The 25,809-nt window shown below is 38.4% G+C and overlaps 1 protein-coding gene across 4 annotated transcripts in view; it reads left to right on the plus strand.

Annotated features, from left to right (window-relative positions):
• The window catches only part of adam22 (ADAM metallopeptidase domain 22), an 87,380-nt gene that overhangs the window by 3,520 nt on the left and 58,051 nt on the right, over nt 1-25,809 (plus strand). For all 4 annotated transcript variants that reach the window (XM_015357940.2, XM_069194795.1, XM_015357941.2 and 1 more), the window contains exons 3-5: nt 2,277-2,353; nt 18,719-18,785; nt 24,974-25,056. In XM_015357940.2, coding sequence (XP_015213426.2) covers nt 2,277-2,353; nt 18,719-18,785; nt 24,974-25,056 — 227 coding nt within the window. The remainder of the gene's footprint in view (nt 1-2,276; nt 2,354-18,718; nt 18,786-24,973; nt 25,057-25,809) is intronic.

Raw genomic sequence — 25,809 nt, forward strand, 5'->3', positions numbered from 1 at the left:
GAAAAATGAGCCGTAAATATGTGATGCTTTAATAGAAAGACTAGAAGCTTAATGACAGCTCTTCTTCAGCTTTCAACCATACAATGACTGCTTGCAGGCAGAGTGATCTTCCGCACAAACCAGGTTAATCAAACAGTCACAGGCAGGATGACTTTTTATGCCCTTCTTGTCTTGCTGACATTTTTTAGGATTCAAAGAGGAGCTCACTTAGTCTGGAATTAGATCCCTGAAACTTGCAGTATAATCTAAATTATTGACATTGTGGATGCTTGAGACCTAATCCAATAGGGCAATAAGTATATAAATAAGTATAAGTAAAAAAACAACCTTTTTTATGTATTTTCATGTATGATGGACTTTGTTTAATTTTTTCAATTTTCTTATACTATCAAATAGCCAGACATAGTTTTATGTTAATATGGAGTCTTTCATGAGCAAATTAGAATTACATACATTCAAATTAAATAGTTTTAATTTATAACTTTAAAATTGCTGTATTTCTGGTACCAGCTCTCAGATATGTTGTTGAAATTGATACTCTTGGCTTCTTCAATAAATGTCTGAAAGAGATTCTAGAAACAAATAGCTAATACTATCAAAATACATTAGATGGACTAAATGGTCATCTCTTGTTGGTAATATTTTTATGTTCTAAATATAAATGTACTCAGACCAGTGATAATAAGGTTATTGTATAGCAAATACCAAATATATTGAGAATGTATATAAGGCTCTATAGATGTATACTGTATATAACTGCAGCAAGAAATGTTGATATTTATTGCATTAAAGATGAAAAGTTAACTCTATTTTCAGTGTATTAAAGGTGAACTCTCAGTATTTGTACACAATACAATGGAACACTGTAAATCTAAAATTCAAACCAATATTTCACACTTTCTGGTGTAAAATGACTTCATTAATTTAGATCAATTTAGGCTGTCTCCAGTGCTGCTAATTAAACCTTGATTTGGAACCAATTAAAGAAAGAATTCCAAAAAATTAAAGCTTCCATATATGCATATGAATCACAGTAATCCTCCTTTGATGTCTTCTTTGAAATTCTGCCAGGCGTAGACTACAAAAGGAAGATGACTGCACATTGTTTTGAAATTTGGAGATCTTATATATAATCTCATTTTTACATTTAGTTAAAATTTCAGTTTTATGCTTTAACGCTTTTGTATCTATCGCATTTTATATTAATCTAATGAGAGCCAACACATCTGCGTTTGTACCGTGCCTCCTGGAAACACAAAGTGTGCCCTTAAGCACTTGGAATTGTTATACGATCCAACAATCCATCTGTGCATTATCCATGAGCTGCTCATTCCTGGTAAGGGACACAGCAACCTGCATATTTCCCAGAAGCATAAGGCACAAAGCGGGAAGACACTCTGGATAGGATGCCAGTCTGTCATAGGGCACAAAAAGACAATATAGGGACAACAACTAACCCAGCCAGAATATCTGTGGACATTGAGAGGAAACTGGAGCTCCCGGAGACGAGGACATGGGTAAATCATGCAAAATCCACACAGAGGGTGTTCTAGTCCGGAACTGAACCCAGAACCCTAAAGCGCTAAAACATCTACCAGAGAAAACAACAATCCTTTAACTGAACAGTACACAGACTTACTGTAAATAGCCTTTTGCATCAGATAATGAGATAGTTCTGTTTTGTATGGCAAGTAGTATAATCATCACTGTCAAACATTCAATCTTCCATTTATTACCCAGCTCCAGAAGCTGTTAATTCTGTACATCTGCAGAACACTACATTGTTCTTGTGTGAGACAGCAGAGGTATGGAAATGAACTACTAGGATAGAGATTTCATTGTAAGAATGTGATGTATTGAAAGATGCCTACTGACGTGTAGACCTGAGCACTTTTGGAATTTGTAGCTAGAAAAAAAGTATCTGGGTTACCTATTTTAGAGTCTGCCAAATGCGTAGTTGTTCTTGTTTCTCATCTTTATAAAAAAAACAAGCCATGAAATGATGTACTGTATACAGTAAGCTGCAGCTTTCTAATGTGAAAACCTTAATAATTCATCTTGAGAAGTGGTTATTCTATTACAAATGGAATTACATGTTATGTGCTTAAGATTGAGAATAGAATTTAGAGAAATTGTATTTTTTGTAGTCAGACTGGTCATAGTACAAAATGTGCACTGTATTGAGCAACGTCCACTTTTAGCAAATGTTGAAGTAGTAGATGTCAAATACTTGGAAAAAAATATCAACTCATTTTTTACTCTGTCTGCATTTACAGTCAACACATGTGGCACAAGCAAGCTTCCAGGTGGACGCTTTTGGGTCAACATTCATCTTAGATGTGGAACTGAACCAGTGAGTATATGGAAATGTAATCAAGCACGCATTTGTTATAATCCAGCTCCGTTGGCATCTATCTGGGGTTAATGCAAGATGTAAATTCATGTACAGTACAGCAATTTTCCAAATATATCAGCCTGAATGTGCTATTGTGTACTGAATATATTCCATATTTTCCTGTCTTTATTGTACCTCATATAATTTTTTGAAGGCATGACATGACAGCTGAAATCAGTGCCAGGGAATAAGCAGAGACAACACTACAATACTTTGTTTAGAGTAACTTGCTGCCTCTATCCACCAGTCTATGCCTCTATGTCAGCTAGTGTATCTGAATAAAAAGAAAGCTTTTAAGACTGGGAGATGTTCCATATTTATTTTTTTATCGCCGGGTTTTCAAAACATCTGTCAGAGCCTGTTTTTTCAGTCCCTAAAGGAAATAATTCCAATATGAAACACTATCTAGAAAGATACTTATCAGAATCCCTGAACTAAAGCAGAAGAATGAATTAAACAACTCTAAAGCAAGTGAGAACATTCAGGTAAAATACTGATAAATAATTGAGAATCACTTTTAGCAGCTTGAGCAAGGACATACTGGTATAAGTTAAATAAGCCTCAAAGAAGTAAAATAAACGTTTTGTGTGTCTGTGTGAATTCACACAAGTGGGATGCCAATTATGAACAGACACATCAGCTTTGACTAGCCTCAAAAATCCTAATACCCTCTCCTGAGAACTGCAAACAGGAGGCTACATTTCAAAGTCATATTGATTCTCTTAAAATGTCTCTCTGGAATATTTAAGGAAAACACTTATTGTGTGCAATATATACTACAAAAGCAAGTTTAACAGTTTTTAAATAGATGAAGTGTCAGCTATTTTGGGAAGCAGAAAAGATGAAAAGTTTTGAAAGTAGTCACATTGTCTGCATATTTATGGACTGAAAAAGCTATCTTTCCCTGATTCCTACATGTAAGGATAAAAATAGCTAATTGTGTAATAGATATATAAATGTAATAGATAATATTGTTATTTTATACAAATCAGTAACTGGAGAAATCTATGAATTTCAACTAATAAAATCTTATTCTTATTTTTGTCCTTTTTTAAGATTGTAAATAGCAGAATATTAACTGACAGTTGTGCAAAAAATAGATATATAGTGACAGTTTTCAGAACCTTTTGGAGAAATCCAGACATTTAGGGTTAGATATAAATGTATACTTTTCATGATTTAGAATTGATTTCTTTTGTTACTGAAGTGAAATATATTTTTTATTACAGCAATGATTTAGTAGTCCATCATAATGCAGGATGATTTGCAACGAAGGCTTAGTGTAAGCTGGATTGTGGCTTTGTCAGACTGAAATATTGATTATTATGTTCCCAATGAAAAATGATGCTCCTTGTATTGCTGACTAAAGCGCACAAGCTGTAAACACACTAATATATTCCAGTATGTGGGCAAAGGAGGTTTGTAATCATTGTGCTGACTTGTTTGCTTTGAAAGGCATTGGATTAAGAGGACAGTAGGTTTTTCACAAGGCTGGTGACACTCATGATGTTCCTGGATGTTTTACATTCATTCCTTAAGTCCCTGAAATAATCCGCCTCTCTCCAAATCCCACTTCTTCTTTCGGCCAGGAGAGCATCATGGCTAGAATCCAAGTCTTGTTTCACATTCCACCTGTCTTCTCACTGGCACTTTGTGGAGAGTCATCATTTTTTCTGAAGCACTAAGCAAATTCAAAAAAAAAATTGACAGAGGTGATATTTTTTTATTTGTTTATTCCTTTTCCTTATGATACAATAATACATAATTGTCTGATTTCTCAGTAATTTGTGTTGCATCCAAGCAGCTATGGCAGAGATGTATAAACAGTACAAATAAGCATTGCATTGCACATAAATATAATATTATAGACATATACCAAAGACATAAACCAAAATATAGTCATTATACATCACTCCTACAGGAATCCACACAGATCATCTGTAGGTTTACTCCCATCACAATCACCTTAAGTATAATTGCACATTACCACTTAGTTTTGCACATAAACACTGACTGCACTTGCCCAGAAGCAATACTCATTTATTGATTGAATTGCCTGAATCTGGGATTAAAGAATTCCTCATTTTGTCAAGTCTACATTGAGGGATTCTAAAATGTGTGTTTGAAGGCATCATTTGGTATTTTCCATGCAGAACATGCAGAGGGATCAGAGGAGATATTAACAGATATTTCCAACGTACTTTTGATCTAAGCAGTTTGAAAGTTCTGCTCGGCTACCCTACTAACTTAGACCAGGAGTGGGGCCCATTAATCAACCCTGTCTGCCAGAATGATGACTCCAACATGGTAAAAATGAGGATCAGATGAAGATGATCTAGTGTTACTGATTTAACCGGATATCAGTAAGGATTTTGGAAATTTTTGTATTCAAGAAAATACAAAAATCACTGCTATTCTTGGACTCATCTTGTTTGCAAACTGGAGGTTTCTCTGAGCAATCTCTCAGTTTATCATTGAAACCATCAAAGTTTGTGCTCCTGGTGCGACAATTTAACTCACTACCCCAGATCTTTCTTCTGTATTTTATGGTACCCAAACTCACACCTAATGAAGCTTGCCTTTTTGTTTGTGTAATTCATTCCAAGACTTTCTTGTGTCTTAGTAGGAGGTATGGAGGATAAACTGGCGTGATTTGTTGGTATCATGCTGTGAGTACTAGTTTCTCAGATTGATCAATAGGCGTGCTTTGCAGTTGAGGTCTGAATTGCTGGCTGTTAAATCTTGGCCCTACACCAAATGGAAAAGGCGAGAAAAAAATAGATTTTTTTCTCAGGTTCAGAAAAGAGTTTTGTTCATTTGATTAAAACTGCATCTCAAACTGTGGTCTAAACCACCCAGGTCTGAGAAACTGACAGAAATAGGCTGGTTCTTTAAGGAGAAAATGAAATGTATGTAGTGAGAGATTTATTTTGGTACATTCTTAAATTCAGTAATACACTTCTGTACAGTATGTACTTTTTAAAAAGATTTTAGCTGGGGCATTTCTTAACCAAAGTATGATTGGTTATGTGTCACAGGTATGTGGGGATGCCACATTGCAGCTCTGCCACCTGGCAAATATAAAGGTGCCAGCCCAGGTAATGCAGTCCCATATGCTTCCTCCTTCCTATCCTGTTTTTTTTCGTGTCCAATAATGGAGAAGGGAAGACAATGTATGAGCCTTGCTTCGCTGCCCTCTGTAGACTCCATCTCTGGTGTCCAAGTTCTTATCCTTGCGAGTCCTCCTGATTGAGGCTTATAAAGCCTTTTCCTGGCCAGAACTCAGGACTGAAAATGAGGGGTGGGAGTGTTTCCTCTACACCAACTGACATCAGTTTTGTTCTGCTTTTTCTTGTTTTTAAACAGGTCAGCATTACAGGTCTCTTAAAAATGCATGTATAAATTTTTAACTATGCATGTTTTAACAGCATGTGAAAATGAAACTGTATGTTTCAAATTCTAAAGGTAAAGTAAAGTGTGATTCGGATGTCCTGTTCTCCAGTGGTAGTCTGGTTTAACTGAGAGGATAAAGGACTAAATTAATATGCTGTATTCTCTTATGAATGAAACACGCCACAGTAGTAAATCCATGCCTTGCAGCAAGTAAATACTGTGGCTGTATAAATTAATGAACACAATTGAGATATGCTCTGTGTATCTGTATAGCTTCTAAGTCAAGGGGCAAAGAGATTCATACAGGAAACATACATGTAAGATCTCTTCCGGTGTTTCTGGTGTTCGGCACAATACGGTCACACATAATTGAAGGTTGGGTATTCAGTAAGTAATATCTTTTGCTGCAGTGACATTTTGTCAAGTACTGTACTAATACTACTGTATTTCAGTTCAATGTTTTCCACAGTACCAAGACCAAAGAGTGTGAATGTATAGTACTTTCAATTGTACATTTATCATTTCAACCAAAATGAGGGTTCCTTCCTTGTGCGGGTGAAGACATGTTTTTCAGATATTATAATTTTTAGAGATTGCCTTGAATTGAGAAATCTAAATGGACAAATCAAAATTCATTATATTTTTGCCTGATATCACAGGGTGAATAATGAGTCCTGTCAGGGACAAACAACTACCTAATTTGAACTTAATGCAAACAACTGAGTCTAAATAAAGGATTGTCAACCATAATTTGGATTCACGATCTTAATGAGACGTTGTACTACCTGTACATTGGCGCATTTTAGTAAATTGCTAGATATTCATATTATCATTTAATGCATGAGTTTGTGTTTAATCTGATACACCTTGAAGGATGCTGATTCTGCAATATTATTCATTGCTATATCCTTGTTAGTTGCATATGAGACAGAAATATGGACAGAGCAGACATATGAGATGATAGGCGTTTTCTTTGTTTTCTGCTGCACATTCACGAAAAATGTGTGTATCTGGATGTAAATTTTGATTTTTCATGCATAATTTACCATGGCAAGGAATGCCTGATTTATAGATGAACTAATGAGTAGTCTTGATCATAATGCCCTTTGCTTACCCTTGTGAGGCCTACTTATAAAAGAATTCTGGAGTGAAACAGAAGGTAGGGCACACAAATTAAGATGATGCTGCACTACAGCCAAGCTAGGGAATGAGTCAAAGTTGCTGTACAGGTTTTCAGCCTTTTACTTGACCATGGGCTACACAGGCGCTTTTCAATCTGACTGGAGATGATTAATGAGATGAATGTGTTCTTTGCGCTGCCTGCTGCTTCATTGTTTTCCTCTGAAATCTTCACAGGACTGAGCAGAGCTTGGCATTGACTGCAATCAGAACCAAGCATGGGGCTGAATGGAGCCCTCCCCAGCTAAGTGCAATCTTTCAAGGTCTGAACATCACAGCAGTGGCAGAGTGAGGCGGGTTAGAGTTTACATTCATGAAAAATATAAACTCTTCGTGTTTTCTACAAACCATACGTTTGCAGTTATTGAAGGCTTCTTTTTGATAAGTACCTCGCCTTTTATGCCTCTGGAAAATCTGGGCCTCTCTGTTCACAACAAATCCTTCAGGATCTTGTGACAGTGCTAATCGCCACTGATGTACACCTGGACTTGGTTAGAAGTCTGTCTTTGACATTCAGCAGCGCTGTAGTATCAGTGTGTGCAGATAGAATCCACACATCTTTGTCATCCTAGAACAGAGGCAGACATTCAAATGAGTTTCTTTACATTACAGTTCACCCCTCCTGCAGCAATTTGAAGAGCATAATGGAAATACAGTACTGCAACCTGCTTGAACCAAAAATAGTCATCATTTTGAGCTGAAAACTAGAAAGAAGAAACACAGTGGTTGGGCTGCTGAGCCTTTGTCACAACAGATGCTCTCCCTCCCCTGGGATCCTGTGTTGATATCATGTACAGGAAGTTAAATGCTGCTCAGGTCCATGGTATTGAGTGAGGGATGGTGGATGGTGGTGACTTTGCAGGCCGCAGCTGACGGTGCTTCTATCATAGCTGTCCAGTTTTCGCTTCGAAGCCCTTTGGAAAAAATGAAAGTCTCAAGTGGCTGAGGTGATGGAGGAGTGTCTGATGTATTGCTTTGTTTTATTCTTATTTTGTTTTTTCTTTAAGAAATAAAACTACTACACACTGGTTCACAAAAAAAAGTGAAAGAAAAAGACATACAGCACCTACTGTATGGTAGCAGCTGCTCCAGTGTCCCACATTCAGTAGCTCTCTCTGTGACACAAGGAGATGGATCGGGTTTAGTTTTCACAGTTTTAAATGAAGGCCTCGTCTTTTCGCTAGGAATAACAACACCCAAGAATTAAATGGACTAAAAGGATTATGCAGTGTTTAGTAAACCTTTGGCTTAACCCGCTTGGCTGAGGGCAGACCTCCGGGCCTCCTGGAGGACGAGGAGGCTGGGACCCCCAGGCAGAGAGGGGAGTGACCAAGAGGCAGCTGCAGAGGTGGATATGGGGTGGAGGAGGGATGCAAAAAGACGTGTGTGAGGGAGAGAAGAGGATCAAGTACTGTATAGTGTTTTAGGAGAGGAAATGACGTCAGGAGAAATTGCTCTTACAGGAGCTCTGAGAGAGAAGCCATCTCCTACCTGTCTTCTTCCAGCTCATCATTCATCTCTTCCCATCGCCTCTGAAGTTAGCATTCTCTCTCTACTGTATATTTAACGTGCCGTTTTCTGGTGCCAAGAATACTTTGCAGTAAAGATGTATATTCCAGAGTCACACATTTCTGATAAGGGGAAAGATAAATCTCAAAATGATTAAATACACACAGCTTATAATAGCTGATATTTTTACAGTTTTGACCGCCTGATGGATGGAAGTGAGTTGACAATCAGCTCGTTGATATATACATCTCATTTCAGCTCGCAATCTCATTTTCAGCTCAAGATTAGTTGTGCTTAAAGACTAGATAAAGCAATTGACAGAACAGTGTTTTCTTCTCCCAGTTTGTTGGATATGTAATTTTAACATATGGATATAAATCATTCCAGGGGCTAATGCTGAATAAGTGCATGTTTTCTGATCCTACTGTCTGGACTAAATTACAGTCTAGGGCCATGACTACAATCACCTTGTTACCAGTGTCACAGATAATCCTTTTGTAAACCAGAATGGTTCAATTTCCTTTAATGAATCTATTTCTAGCAGACAATAAAAGAGCTTTACTTTCTCCCTAATGGCCATTTACTCAGAATAGCCAGTGGATCGTATACTGTAGGTGTGAAAATCACACAAAGTCTTACAGTTTAAATAGGTGCTATGCTGAAAGATGGTTTAAAAAAAGAAGAGAATCACTGGGATACTCCCTATATATTTGTAAATAAGATATGAAGTACAGTGATATAATCATTTCTTAGATGTGCAGTGAGGAATGCAGGCTTTACATTATTAAAGGTTTATTGTTTTTTCATTGCAGTGATGGTACACAATGGGTCCATTGAATTAAATTCCACAAATAGTTTCATCTGCTTAATATTAGTAGATTCATCAGATGGAATCATTTCCAGCTGTACGCATGCATATTTCTGGAATGGTTCCCCGTGGCTCAAATTCTGGCTTTACATTCTGTAGCAACAGAGTGATGCCGTGTGATCAGATGTAAACCTTTGGGTGGACAGCTGATTGAAAGTGGCTGCTGTATTTGATGTAGTGCCTGTGCTTACTGTAACGCTGTCTAGATCACATGGTTGCAGGAAGCAGAGTGCCAATTGTCTGCCTTTCCCTTTAGAGCTCTGTGAGCAGAATTGTAAGCAGCACTGCAGGGGAAGAATAACAGGGCTGGTAGCTTCTCACAAGACATACAGTAGGGAGCAACAGCGCCAGAGAAAAGCCTTGCTGGTTGTTTTGTGGTGACCCAATTACTGTATCTAAAATTAAAAAAAAACAATTCACGTATAAAATTGTGTGATGTCGGGAATAAAAAAATATTCCTCCTTTTCAAAACTAGGGAAAATGTATGTTCTGCCCTTGTCAAAATCATATCCATTTTTTTCTCTGAAATTCAGCTTCAATTCCCAGTGCATTAAGGAACATGACTCCAGTTGCCATTACCAGTCTATGGGTGCTGTGGAAAAAATACATGAGCACTTTATTGTTATTGTTCAGCCCTCATTAATCTTTTAAGTTAAGATACTCTACAGTACGTACAGTGCAGGAAATGACTGTACTGGAGGATTCGTAGTAAAATACATACAACGAGGCAGCAACATAAAATCGATGTCCAATGGCTTCTCGGTACAAATAATACCTGTGCAGTTAAGGACTGGTGTGTACAAGATAGATAGATAAATAGATAGATACTTTATTGATACCGTGAGGGAAATTGCAGTGCTACAGCAGCTTAGTACAGTTAACACAGCACAACGTAACAAAATAATACAATAATAAAAAAAACCAGAACATACTATACAGTCAGTACAGTCAGTGAGATGTGCAACACTAACTAATTGAAAGAAACGAAAGACAACAAAAAGACACAGAGCTGCTGTTACAGGCTACCACTAGCACAGCGCCATCTTGAAACAGATACAAGATGCAGCTCTAGTGTTCTAGACTGAGGCTAGTGAACGGTGTGCACCAGCCTTACATCATCAAAAAATAGACAATATTCATTTTCTTTCGGCTTCTTTCAATTCGGGGTTGCAGGGGAGCCGAAGGCTATACCTGTGAGCAACTGGCACAATGCAGACACCAGTCCATCGCAGGAATAGACAATTCCTTTCTGTCAATGACAAGGGAGAAACTGGGGATGTAAACCTGAAGGTAGATGGAAGTGCAAATAAGGCAGTTGCATCCTTTGAAAACATTACTGTTTCAGATGGAGACATTGACGCAGGAAACCTTATCCTGCGTGAAAGTTTGGTTACTGTGTTGCGTAAAAGGCACACTGGTTTCTTCTGTGGAACCAGTTCAAGGAAAAGCAGCTAGGTATTGAAAGAATCCACACCACTAGGTTAAAAGAGCTGAATATCTTAGGTCTTGAACAAAAAAGACTACAAGGGTAATTGGTCACAATTTTAAAATCCTCAGTGGTATTCACAATGTCAAACTGATGGGATTCTTCAGCTTCAACAGTGAAGCAGAAACCGTAGAACACAATTTGGAAACTTAAGGGAATTGTATTTAAGACAGAAAATGTGAAATACTTCCTTCTGTAATGTTGCGGGAGTCTGGAACAAGCTTCCTGTCAGTTGAGCTGATAGCTTGCAGCCTTCAAGAAACATCTGAATGAGATCCTCTAATCAATCAGATACTAAAAGTCAAACCAAAGTCAAATAAATGAGATGAATGGCCTTTTCTTATCTGTGTCCTCTCGTATATTCTTATGTTCAGTAAAGGTGTACCAAGTATTTCGGGGAATTCTGATACTGTAGTTTTCTCTCGAGTTTGTTTTTGGGGATATTAAAATAGTGCTGAAGAGATAAACTTGAGTGGTTTTCCTGTAGAAGATGTTAGTAAATTCAAAACACCACAAGGTACCCTAACAAGGAGAGTGTGAAAGCACCAGAATGAACTGCAGTAATATCAAGATAATAACAAGATTAATATCATTTTGATAAATATTCTAAAATTCAAAATGAGGAAACATTTAATTAAACTCCCTGTATTAAATTTGATTAATTGTGTTTGTACCACATATTCCTTCCTTTGTATTTTTAAATTTCTCAGATATCTGAAGTTAAATATTCTGTATTTGATTCAAGTAGTAGAATAAGAGGTGTTTTATTGTTATATGGGAACCGGCTCCACTCAGCTGGGTCATCCCTGGGTCTCAGAAATAATTAATGAAGTTCATGTGCTTGTTTCAGGGCTCAGGTTGTTTTCATGATCTAGTACCCTATTCACATTGCTTTCACAAGAATCTGAACTGAACTGGCTCCAGTCTTTTTCATTGTTCACATACTGTATGCCAGTTACTAACAAGATGTGTACTGTGTGAATTATTTTTGTAACTACAGACCTTTGAGGGAAATAAAATAAGTAATGATTTCAGTTTGTAACAAATATAGGCCTTTGTGTCAGGTTTTTCTATTAATGTTTAAAATAAAAAATATGATCATCAATGAAAAAATAGGGAGATAAGAGAAATCCCTTTCCTTTCGCACTCTATGATAGCCGTAAAGGAACTCCATTCGTAGAGATGTGGCCTATTGTTCCTTTTATGGATAAATAGTCTTCTTTCTACTGGTAAACTAACAGAAAATGGTCTCCATCAGTTCTCTTGCTGTAGATATGTTAATTTCCTTTGTCTCAGTGATGCCAAGGATTAGAATTGCAGTTTAAGTGTGTGTATAATCTTTTCTATAAAGCAAACATTTTCTAATGAAAATAGCTAAACAGAAAGCTAAACAATAAAAATACAATTATACTGAAAAGGGGAAAAATAGCAGTTACTGTATCAGTCAGTTCACAGTCCACACAATAGTTTTGCTGCAGTAGTTTTGGGATAAATATCCTTGTCTTGGTTGCTTTGCAATAAAATGTGTTGTGCCTGCTTTTCTGCACACACTGTTTTTTAAACACAGAACAGCTTCTGAAAAAAGCGTGTTCCATTAGGAAGATGTAGTGTATGCAGACATCAAAATCTAAACTGTGTGTTATCTCCAAAAATAGAATTTCTAAGTGACACAACACAATATGTTTAGAAGTGGGTTGCAGAACACAAGACTGAAGATCATCTTTGCGTTCACTGATGCCAGAGAGATCACTAGACTGTATTCCACTGTGTTCTCATTAAAGAGATAGATTTTCAGGTCTGTGAAAATGAGAGTGCTGTATGTTTTTCTGCCAATGCCTATATGTTTTGGTTCACATATTTTTGAATATCAAGCAAAATGGATTTTGAGATGGCATTTATGGAGTGGTGCACAGAAAAGATTTATGTAATGAAAATGAAGATTGTAATGCTCAATAATAAATATGGAAGTGGACTTATGGTACATCCTCTGCATTATTAAAGAAAAACACAATAGATTTCAAATCTTAATAGATTTTGAATGGGTAAACTCTGAATCAATGCCAGATATCAATTAGAAGTACAACTTAATGTAGTTTGGTGTAAGTGGTATTCACACTCTTGGGAAATATACACATGTACAGTATGTAGAAATCATATGAATGAGTAATTGTATTTTTGGGGAAGGGAAATTACATTAATAAGCACAAAACCATGTGTACTGAAGAACACGTTTATACCAGAGTGCAGCATAAATGGTCAATTTTGAGACACATACAGTACCACATGGAAATTGATATTCAGCTTACAATGAAGGAAAATTAGGTCAGACTTACATTTAGCTAAGAGGCATGTTCATATGCATTAGGTACAGTATATAGAGGAGCAGTCTGTAAGAAGCTTGAATGTCATGGCTGAGGCAGCTCATTATGTGGTCAATTTAAATGCATTAAAAAGGGAGAAGAATGAGGCTCAGAAATTACCATGCAGTGTGCACTGCAATGATGTATTTGTGTCTTGTTAAACAGATGGATAGGAATGTTTTAGAACACAAAATAAGCAAAGCAGAGAATGAATCTGTTATTTTTGTGGTTGCAATTTCTGCAGAATCTGTTTTTGTTTATTATAGCCCTTCTTCACTGCAAGGGTATCAAGTGATGGTGTGACAGTGAATTCCATTTGCATTCTAATGCCGTTATGCTCTGGCTGCCCCATGTGATATGTGGCTCATCGTTGTACACTTGTGAATGGGCAACATCTATGATACTAGAATAGTAGAGTGTAGTAGAGTACAGTATGCTCCTTCTAGCAATCAAAACGCTCAGAAAATGATGAAGAAAACTTTAGTACAAATACAATAAAAAACAGAAAATTAAAATATTTCACATCCATTCGCTTGAGGACTGGATATTAGTATTATCCAGGAGTATTATTATATGAAATGTTCAATATTGCTTGTTAACCTACTGTACAGTATTAACTGAAGGATTACTTGGGGTACCTGTACTACTGTACATATAAGGATGAAATCAGTAGTCTTCCCAGAAATCCTATAAGCACCAGGTAAAGTTGAACAACATTAAATGTTATTTAGCCAAAACATAACAATAAGACAGATCGGGGCACCATCGCCCTCCCTCTAGTCTCTGGGTCAAGTGCTGTCCATGACTGGGCAATGTCTCTCTCTTCTGGCTCTGCGGAGGTGTTTGTGGACTCAACTGCCTTTCCCAGAATTTCTGGGGCTACTGGGACATGACTGGAGATGCCGAGTCGAGGTCCTTTCTGTCCTGTTCTCCAGAGATTGTAAGAACAAGCTCCTGACTCCTCATGACTTCCTTCATCTTTTGCTGGGCAGGTTGGGACTGTCTAACCTTCCAATGGCCTCAACCTTTTCAGCTTCTTTTGGCTGGGGTGGCAACAGCAGTCGTTTGTCCTCCACCTCCCCTGCAGGTCCAGGCCAGGACACACAACTCCTGGTTGCCATATCTCCTTCTCCCCCAGACACTGCCTGACCAAAACTAGCTCCTTGCTCAGCTTCTGTGTTTTGAGCTTTGCCATTTTGAGCTCATTCTAGCACGTATTCCAGCAAAAGATCAAAGATTTTTTATTGTTCAGTTTCTTCTTTCATTTGAAGATTCTCCCACTGTTTTCCCCTTTTTCCCCCCAGCAAGTTGTCAGCAGAGCTTTTGTTGAAAGTTTTTCCCATTCCAACTGTCTCAGCAAGGGCCTGGCTGAGTTGGGACTGCAGATTCTCCACCGGTCTCCCCCAGTGCCTCACTTCTGCCCCTGCTTTGGGCAACCACTTTAGGACTCTGGGAGAGTAGCCATCTCCTACTTGGCTTATTCCAGCTCATCACTCTCCTCTTTCTATTGATTCTGAACTCTCTAAATGGCTTTTCTGCAGTCACTGTGGATTGCAGCCTCGTTCTCTGCCAATTTGGTGCATTCTTAGCACATTTTACCCAGCTCGGCACCTTGGTGGCCTTGTATGTTTGGCAGTCTTGTGGAGGAATGAGGCCCCAGCAAGGAGCATTTTCCAGCTGCACGGTGCATCATGCTCACCTTCCAGGTGCGCATGCAAATTCTGAGCCCTCAAGCTCTGTTAATTGGTCCCAGCAGCTGAACCTAAGTAGGCACGTCCTGTTCAAACTCAAGGCCTCTGGGGTTGGGTTGTGCTCCTCCTGCACTTCTGTGTCAGTTAGAACCATTTCACAGTAGACTTCTGACCCTTCCTCTCCCCCCTGCTAGGAGCCTTTAGGAGCACAGACATCCCCCCACAGGTCCTTCCTTGAGCAGGAAGGCATGATGATCAGGGTACTTTGGGTTGGGGAAGTAGCACAGACCTGCTGCATCTTCCTGGATGTTTATTTAAAAGCTATGTACACCACGATTTTTTTCTGTTCCCTTCCTGTAAGTCTGAGTGTGTGTGGGTTACGTGTGAATAAAAAATTGGTACTTACCTTCCCCAACCTGGCCCAAATCGCTGCAGTGTTCCCTCATTTTTGAGTTTTGTGTGGTGCTAGAGATTGTCTGGAGTATTTAAGATGGCTGCCAGTCACCTTCTAAAGTCTTAAGGATGACTGAAACTGCCACATCAGCAGGAACAAAATGGCTGTTGACCTTGGACAGAAAGGATATTGGAAAGGCATAGGTACTAGATATGATTTAGCTGATGTGTACTTTGTTTCTTTAATTGTATAAATGTTTTATTTGTATGTCCAGTGATGAAGCTGGATGTTACTGTATTTTGATAATGCTTGTGAATTTAATGTTATTGTTTAAATGGGTGTTGTTCCTTTAAGGGAGAATGGCCTTCTCGGAGAGAATTGTACTACATAAGGGGCTGGAAAGTTCAGTGGGGGTTGTGATCTCTAGAAAGAAGGCTGGCATACAGCACATGGCATAGCATGAAGCATAAAAAAGATACAGTCCTATTTTTAGGCTCTATAACAGCCCTGACACACAATGCCCAATTGATGTATGACTTGCATTGGAAAGTTTCATGTAGCTCTATATCTAGAAGTACATATAGATCTTGTTTTCACTTTTGATATAGTTTATAATTAGAGAACCACACGAGTCAGAATACTCAGAGGTACTGTAGCTCTCTTTGCTGAGAGGTTCCACTTCTGTTGATAGCAGCTACTTTCTTGTACTTCTCTGATGATCTCAAACGTATTTCTCAGTGCTTCTTAATGCCAGAAGCAAAATCCTTTTTTTTCTTGTTACATGGATTGCACATGGATTGCTTTTCTGATTAAAGAATACATTAAATGTTATTAGCAAAGTGTATTCGATTCATTTTCATGTTTTGTTGTGGTGTTGAAAAATTAGTTTTAGGTCACCAGTACCTCTTATTTGCATTATGTGTGTAATGCAATCCAAACCTTACCACGGTCCCTGGGAGAAAACTTTGGTAGAAATAATGAGTTTCAACATCTTGAAATGCAGTTGGGATTTTTTCTTTATTTCAAATAAATTGTGAGAGCTTGTGTAAGTAATTTATGTTTATATGGCTAATACTATGTTACTATTTAGAGTAAATTCTAAGATAGTTAAGACTGAGGATTTCTCCTTAACAAGTTGTGTCAAAGACACTGAAACATATCCAATGAACATATTAAAATACATGATAAGATTGCAGACAAAAAAAAAATTCAAGTGTATCCAAACAGGGAAAGCAACTGTAATGTGAAATTTTACATCATAAAGTAAGTATAACATACCAACATGCAAATACGTAAAAGACAAAAAATACCACTGTTGGTCTTTAATGGAAGCTTTTGAAACTTGGTGCTAAAATGAGCGAAGATGGAAATAAAGACATACAATGCCTACTGTGCCTCTCTGTGTCTCTCAGGACCCTGGAGAGCACCACATCAGTTCTGCTTTCTGTTCGTAATTGTGTATTACGTGTGGACATCACAGATAAAATGTGACTTTCTCATGGTATCCTCCCTGTATCCCTAAATTAATTGTAGGGCTACTGCTAGACTTGAAGGCAAGCTTTCATTAAAACACCCTGCACCTGATACACAATTTTATACCTGAGCTACTGTATTACTTGTTCAGATTACAAAGCTACCTTCAATGTATTTTCACATAAATGCTGTTTTTGATAAGAAAAACTATATATCATCATAGAGTACATGTCAAGATTATACATTCTAAAAATGTGCTTATTGCAAGACACAGTACCTATGTTACCTACAGGTACAGTAACATAAGATTACACATGTTCCACTGTATACTTCTATATGGCTGGAATGACAAATAAACGTGAACTTGAACTTAAGTGCCATTAATATAGGTCATCACTTGAGAGTTTCACACCCTTACTCTTTCCAACAGTACAATTGGATATTTAATGACCAACTCGTTATGGTCTTAGTTTCTTAAGCCTTTAACTTCTTATCTAAAGAATGGCAACGCCCAGAGCACAGCCCTGTTTGTCTCTTAATAGGTGACAAAATTTGGCTAGACTTCAGTCATGTTGGTTGTCTTCAGTTTTATAGTATAATAATAATTAATAATTCCTTACACTTATATAGTTCTTTTCTGGACACTATATTCCTACTCCCAAAGCACTTTACAGGTAATGGGGACTCCCCTCCACCACCGCCAATGTGCAGCCCCACCCGGACAGCACATGCATTATACCACAGCAGCCAGAGTGCATCAGTACACTCACCACACATCATCTGTCAGTGGGGAGGATAGCAGAGTGATGAAGCCAGTTCATAGATGGGGATTACTAGGAGACCATGATTGGTAAAGGCCAATGGGAAATTTATCCAGGAAGCTAGTGTTACACCCCTACTATCTTCAAGGAACATCCTGGGATTTTTAATATACACAGATAGTCAGGACTTCAGTTTTACATCTCATCCAAAGGATGGCGCCTTTTTACAGTAGAGTGTCCCCATCACTATACTGGGGCAGCAACCTCAGTTTTTCCCAGGAGGTCTCCCACCCAGGTACTGGCCAGGCTGCTGAGCTTCAGTGGGCTGCCAGCTGTGAGCTGCAGGGTGATATGGCTGCTGGCTTATAAGATTCTGCAGACAACATCACCAAACACATATGTTAAAGAACAATGAATGTATCTGATGTTACAAGCTTCCTTTTAAAACTGATTAAAAGGGATTGATATGAAAAAAGTATTTAAAAAATGTCTAACAGTAAGAAGGAAAGTCTATTGCTCTTGTGGTATATTTCAACACAGCGTTAACAATCCATAGTGTTGTTCTGCATCTGACATTTTGAAAAATGCCATCTGCACATGAAAATGACATTTAGATTCCATATCCAAAAAACATACTGTAGTTTTCGCAGAAAAGCACTGCATCTTACCCGCATTTGAATATTTCCTAACGAAAATGATCTTACAATGGTTAGAAACATTGCAGAATCTTGCACAGTAGATGCTAGTAACCACCTGGGATCATGTTTAAACAGACTGAAAAAGCTAAATGGAAAGATAAGTTCAATTAATTTTAAATGATACACTTAATGGAGTAAAATGAGATATCCCAAAATGCCATTATCTTTACAACGATAGAAAAAGAAAATGTACAGAATGTTTAATAAAGAGTTTACAGTATGTAATACATTTTTTTTCAGTTTCTTTTTTCCTTTCTGTTTTAGTATTGCAAATGCTCATTATGGTAAAGGCAGAATCAAACAATGCTTGAAGTAATTTGAAGGGAAGGCCCCAGTTACAAATTCCCCAAGTTTTGTGTACAGAGACTACTGTATCCTAACTACCTTATGAATGACAAAGCATTCTAGATTTGCACAGCTCTACAGAATATTGATTAAGGCCCTGTTAGATATCATACAATAGAACAAATTTCAAACCATATTAATTACAATTGTTGTTCTCTCTTTTTAGTGATCTTCTATCTTCAGACTATGTTGAACGGCATATTTCAGAAGGAGGAAAGGCTGTAATTTCCAAGGTAAGAATGAAGATAAATTTAATATAATTTCCAAATCAAAGCACTGAAAAAGGATGTGGGCATGCATACATTATGACATGAGAGCACAGTCTTTAAATGTGTAAAAAATATTAATGTGAATCATTTTTCGATAATGTTTTCCTGTGTATTGCCATATGTCAAATTATTAAATGTTATGCTGTTATCAGTCCTAGGAATTTGTCAACCCAAAGCTGCAGTGCTTGTCCACTTGTAGTGTCACCAATGTTTTATAATAGTACTGAAAGACAAAATATGAACAGGCTTTAGTAATAATTATTCTTCAATTACTGGATCATCAATTGTTCCAGTTAAAAAAAAAACCAAGCTGTTTAAACAGGTGCAAGTGTAATCTGGATAAAAACATTAGTGAAACCAACTAATTAAATTAACCTACCTTTATCTCCCACAATAGCGTAGTACCTATATGGGTGACATACAATAGCTAAATTGTGATTGCTTTAGCCAGTATCCCCACTACACAGCAGAGCAGTCACAGAACTGAAAAACTGCTTCAGCAATTGAATTAAAGGGGAACTTTAGGAAGGCCAAGTTGTACTCTGAAGTTACTAGTCAATGTATTCCCTGCCAGAGGAGTATTTACAAAATACTAGCAACAGGAATAGGTAATAAATTAATAAATGAGAATATGACCCTTGTGTTTTCTGTACTTCTTTCCTTATGACAATTTTTGCTTAAAAATTCTGACGCTCGGTAAATCTTTATGTTGTTTGTAGTTTACTGTTTCTTTTTCATCAAGGTTATGAATGCATATGAAAGGCACTGTTTGCACACTGATAAATTCTGGAAGCTTCAATTTAAAATTCATTTTCAAAAAGTGAAACAACTGAGATTCACAGCAAATTTGTTGTTGAGCAAACAACAGTGTAGTTGAAGTAGCTGTGTATCAGTTGCATTCTGGGTACTATAGTACACAGTTTGTAAATGTTTTGGCCGCTTTGATTTCGGTGGATTTTGTTAGTGTCGTTATCTGTCGCTTGTTATCTGTTCATCTTTCCTTCTCCCGCTTCCTCTGTGTTTCATTCTTTTGGTCTCATTCCTTTAGTCAAATTACATTTCCCAGACTTTGAGGATCTATAGAGTTAAATTGTACATTCAGGATTTTTTCCTTTACTTCAAAAAAATATTCCCGATATGCGGAATTTTATATGGAATCTGTGGAATTTCTCTGGGTAAAGTTCCAAGGGGCTGTCTTAGAGTCGTTTGAGAGGAAATGAGATGTGCAGTTCTGTGTAGTAGAACACACTGCAATTTATAAATAGTTCATTCTGCCTCTTAGCTTACACACCACTTTGAAGGTACTTGTGCATAGCCTCCCCATGTACAGTAGCATCCAGAATTCCCCAGACCACTGCTTGGTCTGCTGATGCAGTCTGTGCTGACACTGCAGCATGTCCACAATTCTTCAAAAAACTGTTTTCATTGAGAAAAGAAATGCAAAGACAGCAGTATTACTGTATCTCTCTCTTTCTGGTATTTTAATAGGTTTGTTTGGGGCGGGGGGGGGGGTCAATTTATGCCTAGAAATCAGTTTGTTTCCACTGTTTTGAAGCAATTATATTTTACTGCTGTAAGGCACTTCATCACAATTGATCATTGTGGCATGGTTTCATTTGCTTGTGATTTTTTAGAAAAGTGCACAAAAATCAAAGTGTTTTGGAGAAACATATTTATTCCCAACTCCTCTTGGTTGTGTGTCTGGGATGGAAATAAGGTTGATGAGCGTTTCACCACTTTACATAAGTACCTCATATTCACATTTGGCTTCAATGAGCTTCGGCTTCAGACCAGAGGAAATAAAACATAAATATAGTACATTACTTTTTTAGAGTTTGTTTTCATCATGAAGGTAGTAGAGCTGGAAGTCCTCACTCCTTGTACCTCCTCCTTAGCACTGATATCCTCAAAAACTAAGAATCTCTTGTTTTCTGTACTGCAATGAGCTCATTTTCTGCTCTTATAGTAGAAAATTTCACCATCTTGACAAAGCTGTGTGTGGCCCGGCTCAGGGATGCTCCTGCTGTTCTGCTGCTCTCCATATGTGTAAATGTGTTCACTTGCAAAAACTGCAATGAAAATAAACACTGTGGTATTTACAAAATTAATTGTTTTCCTGGGTATTTAGCAGTACAGTGACATTTTGTATGAAAAACACAGCAGACCATGCCTAGAGTTCAGTTGAGAAAGCATTTATTGTATCTCCTCTCTGAACACAGCTTAATCCCTGCACATACTGTATGTGTGCCATATTTTATTTGAAAATACTGTATATAGTCTCCTTTTCTATTACCTGGTCTGTTGTTTATACATTTGAATGCTATCAAATGTGATTGACAGAAAGTGGAAGCACTTCTCAAACATTGAGCTGACAATGAAAATCTTCCCAAATCGTCCATTAGCAGATGCATCATTGCATACAGGATGTAGTGTAACAAACTGCAGATGTGGCTGTTGAGACCCTAGGTGTCCAGGGGTAAAGAGCTGTAACGGTTAGGATGGTTTTGGATGCAGCTGGGTGTCTGGTGACGGTCTTCGGAAGTGTGACACCAAAAGTGATTTAGTTTTAAAAAGTGAATAAATGACTGGTACTGTACGTGTACAGGACACAATAACACACAGGGAAAAGTATTTTGAGTGGTGCCAAAGGAAAGAAAATAACAAAACCAAACAGATCTAGCTAATACAGTGAGGTCTAACCTAACTAAAAATCAATAGGTCTTCGGCATCTTCATGCGCCCTCACCTCCCTACGTTGAACTAACCATAACCAAAATACATGAATGGCACATGCCCCTACCCTAGTGTGTCTAGACAGAAAACAACCCTACCAGTGAAATATATATCTGACCATCTTACCCATGACCTTTTCCCTGAGTGTACAACAAGTTCACAGTTCAACACAAACAAGAGTGAGCAAATTGCACAATGGTGGAAAACAAAGCCATGAACGGGGTATAATGAGAAGAAATAAGAAGCAACTAGCAAGGTAATACAAGCACAAACAAAAACTAAATAAGCAAAAACAAAGCCGAAGCTAGAAAGACAAGCAAAAGATCGAGCAATGAGCATTCTCATTTGAGCCGGAGCTAATGGAGTCGAAACGTCTTCAGGTATTTAAACTGTAGATCTTGGGTTCTGATTGGCCGGGAGTAGAGATGATGATGACGTCACACAACTACAGCACTGGTGTAATGATGGACCAATGGGGGGGAGGGGAGGGTACCTGAATACAGGAAGGGGAAAAACAAAACAGCAACAAACTTCTACTGTTTGTTAAACAGAGAAAAAACCTTTCTTGTGCCTAATGTCTAAATTATTATTTTGTACAATCAAGGACCATGGCATGAGTCGCTGATCCTGATTGTACATACTTTACGAGAAAGTAAAATCAATGGGTTGTGGTCTGGGTATACCACCACCAGCAAACCACTGGACCCAACATAAACTTCGAAGTACTGCAACGCTAATAATAAGGCCAAAGCTTCCTTATTTGTTGTTGATGCTTATTTCCAGTGAGAATCAATCTTCCTCTCATCTACACCTTCTTTTTGGCAGTTTCAAGGAATGTTTCCTCCTTTTAAAATGAGTCACATGTTGTACAGGTGCTATGCTACAGCACACTGTAGTGTACTGTAACATCCTTTTCTGCATTTTTCACATTGCTTAAAGAAGTTCTGCTCTGCTCTTCTTTCAAAGCTACAGCTACGCGGGTTCACACATTACAGAGCCCAATTTCTAGGCAGTGTTGTGTTCACCAAGGTGACACATATCTCAATCTGCCCAAAATAGTCAGAATACGTAGTACAGTGTATGCAGTGCCTTTTTAAAAAAATGACAGATGGTTAATGAAAAATGCCCATCAAAAACAGCTGCTTGCAATAAACATTGGCAATGTTCTTGATACTGGCTGAATACAGTATGAGTGCTTGTACATGAGATCTACATGAGGCCTCTCACAAATAGGATTCAAGTAAAAATAACCCAAAAATCTGTCATATTCAATGCCATGGGGACCTCGCAAATAGAAGGATAAGTAATTTAAATTCTGTGGGATTATTCATCTGATTGACACAGAAATTTTAAAAAATAATTTTAATATTGAAGAAAAGTGCATATATAGATCTGATATATATATATATATCCGAACCAGAAAGGCGCTTAGCATTGGAATTGAGCTTATAGATTATTATGATAAAGGTCTTCCCTGTTTCCTTACACAGCACCATCCAGCTCCTCATCCCTCTCTGTCAGGAATGGCTTCCCAGCTGTTTGTAATAAAAACGTCTTGTTCACTAGTCTGGCAGGTTTCTGCTAGAGACTGAATAGGCACGAGCATAGCCTGACCTGAAGCCCCTGATCTCTGCTTGCAGCCTGCAAGTCTGAGTGAGGGGCACAGAGCCATGAGCAGCAGTGAGCTACATTGCTGATAAGAATCCTCCCCCAAAAAAGCAGTGAAATTCAGTGATGGGATGCTGACTTAATAAACCCGTAAGGGCTGCACAGTAATTGATCTTCAGTTAAGAGCAGATGCAGTCGGGCATCCAAGAAGCTACATCCAACTTAAAAGCCAGCAGGCATTCCACTCCACTGAGTGGGGGCTTAATGGAACAGTAAATAGTGGGTGTGGGCACTTCCATGTTAAGTGATATATGCGGCCCTGAACTGATGTGCTCAGCACACAAGATGAAAGCATTAAGCAGGTTAGGAGTAATAATGTTACGTGAGAGGGGCTGATGGTTGCTCTTGCTTCCTGTCGATCGATCAACATGCCTCCTTACTGGACAGAAAGATTAAGATGAGACTGCAAGTCAGCTAATCAATAGTGGTAACAGGATCCCATCCACAGCAGGCCACACGTTAACCCTGTGTAGCAAACTAACGAAAAAGACCAGATAATGAAGAGGTCATTTAACAAACCATTATGCACAGTGCACAAGGAAGATAAGATGCACACCCTTGTCCAGAAATTAGTCCAGGGGTAAAATTTGTATTTTTTTGTATCCAGAAAGGAACAAAGACATCATACATTTTACAAACTTGTAAGTATTTTAAAATAAAAGTGTGGGTTATTCTCAGAGGTGTAAAGATTTACTTGTTGTGGACTGTTGTGTTCGTAGGTGGTTTAGAACACCTTCCACACACTAACAAAAGGTGTAGATAAACAGTTCACATGTTAGATTGATCGTCCAGATGTCTATAAAAGTGCAGAATAACACAGAACTCAACCAAATCGCAAAGCACATGGAGTTATAGGAAGAAGCCATGTTTATTAAAGCCAGAGGATGTGAGGGGAGTTAACAGATGAAAGATCTGGCAGCTGTCAGAGGGGAGAATTTGCATTTTGGCTTAAACTTTCCACCTGGGCAGGGAGAGTCAGCTGAGACTGATTCCCTTCAGCGTGTGAGAGCACCTCATGTTGCACACAAATAAATGAAAACTTCCACTACAATACGACTATCAATACATCCTTTTGTATTCCACCCTTTGTTAGTTCCCTGCAGTGTTTCTCCCTGCTCTGTGATTAATCCTGGGGACAAGGTCAGTGTTGCTGCACGCTGAGATCCCCTGCCTGTCAGTGCCGGAGACTGTTTAGTCCTGTCAGTATTGGATGGGAAGACTATCAGCAGGGTACACTGTCCTGCACTGAGGGCATCTTCTGCAAACATGATAGTCAGCCAGTGGTTTCTGTCACATTTCAGATGAGACAATATGTGTGGTTCCTCTTTCTCATCTTCTTCTTCCTTATCATTCATTCTTTATTATTAACAAACTCTCGGTAAAGATTACACCCAAGCCATCGATAAACCTAATGTCAAGCAATGTAAAGCTGAAGTGAATATTATTGCTTTTTCTTACAAGTTCTAAATACAGAGATAAGTGGTTGCTCCTTAAATTCAGCTTCCCGTGAACTGAATTTACAACCCGGAGAACAGTCTCCTCCATTGTGAGAATGGTTGCTGTCTGATGGCCCAGTGTGCTTCTCAGTGTTCACTGGTACTGCTCGTACAAATGAAAGAGAAAATGATCTTTACAAGTAACTGACTCATGCGTTACAGTTGTGCTTTTACAGGCAGCGACCTCTGCTATTATTGTTGTGAGTGGAAGCTGGAAGCTGCCAGGTTAACCTTTCCTGTTCCCTTGTGGTTGTAGGGTGGAGAGCACTGCTACTACCAAGGCAAAATCCGCGACATCCCACAGTCCTTTGTGGCCCTATCCACCTGTCATGGCATGCAGTAAGTTTCCTGCCTGAGCACCTTTCTCCTTCTGTATCAGATAATATCATCTTATTTTCACATAAAATCTGGAAAAACAGTTTCAAGTAAGTATAAAACAACTTATAATCTCAAATCTAGTATATGCAGCAACTTCTGTCTACTTCTGCATGTTTTTCTACTGTACATTCATGAAGAAGAATGAGAGCTGAGAATTAGATGCATGTGAAGGTTATTGATTGAGGGCTGCAGTACAGTGAGATTAGGCTTAAGATGCTTGGCAGGGGGCCAGAGCCTGGTTAGAGAATGAGGAGGCTGGGACCCCCAAGCAGAGAGAAGAGTGAACCAAGGGACAGCTGCACTGGTGGCGGATACATGGAGGAGTCGATGGGGATATGTAAGATGGGGATATATCTATGCATTCCATACGGGGGGGGGCAGGAATGAAAGTGACATGGCTGTCGGCAACTCCCCTGAACCTCAGTTAAGAACGTCCATTTCGTAACTCCCCCTTTTGTTCAGTAAAGCAGTGCAAGTAGCAGATGATTATGGTGCCCAGCCACTTCACACTATCCAGCTGCTGCTTCAGTTTTCTTTTGTGGCCTAGAGAGTAGACAGAAGTGTATCTACTCTGTACCGCCACTCCTCCAGAAAGAGCTTTGGCGTCTTCGTTTTTGTCCCTCAGAAAGACAATCCCTATTATTTTATCTCCGGGTAATCACTCCAGATCCCTGAGAGGCTCTGAAGCTTTTTTCCACGTTTTAAGCATCTGTT

Source organism: Lepisosteus oculatus, chromosome 10 (assembly GCF_040954835.1).
Source record: "Lepisosteus oculatus isolate fLepOcu1 chromosome 10, fLepOcu1.hap2, whole genome shotgun sequence".
Classification (NCBI taxonomy): Eukaryota; Metazoa; Chordata; class Actinopteri; order Semionotiformes; family Lepisosteidae; genus Lepisosteus; species Lepisosteus oculatus.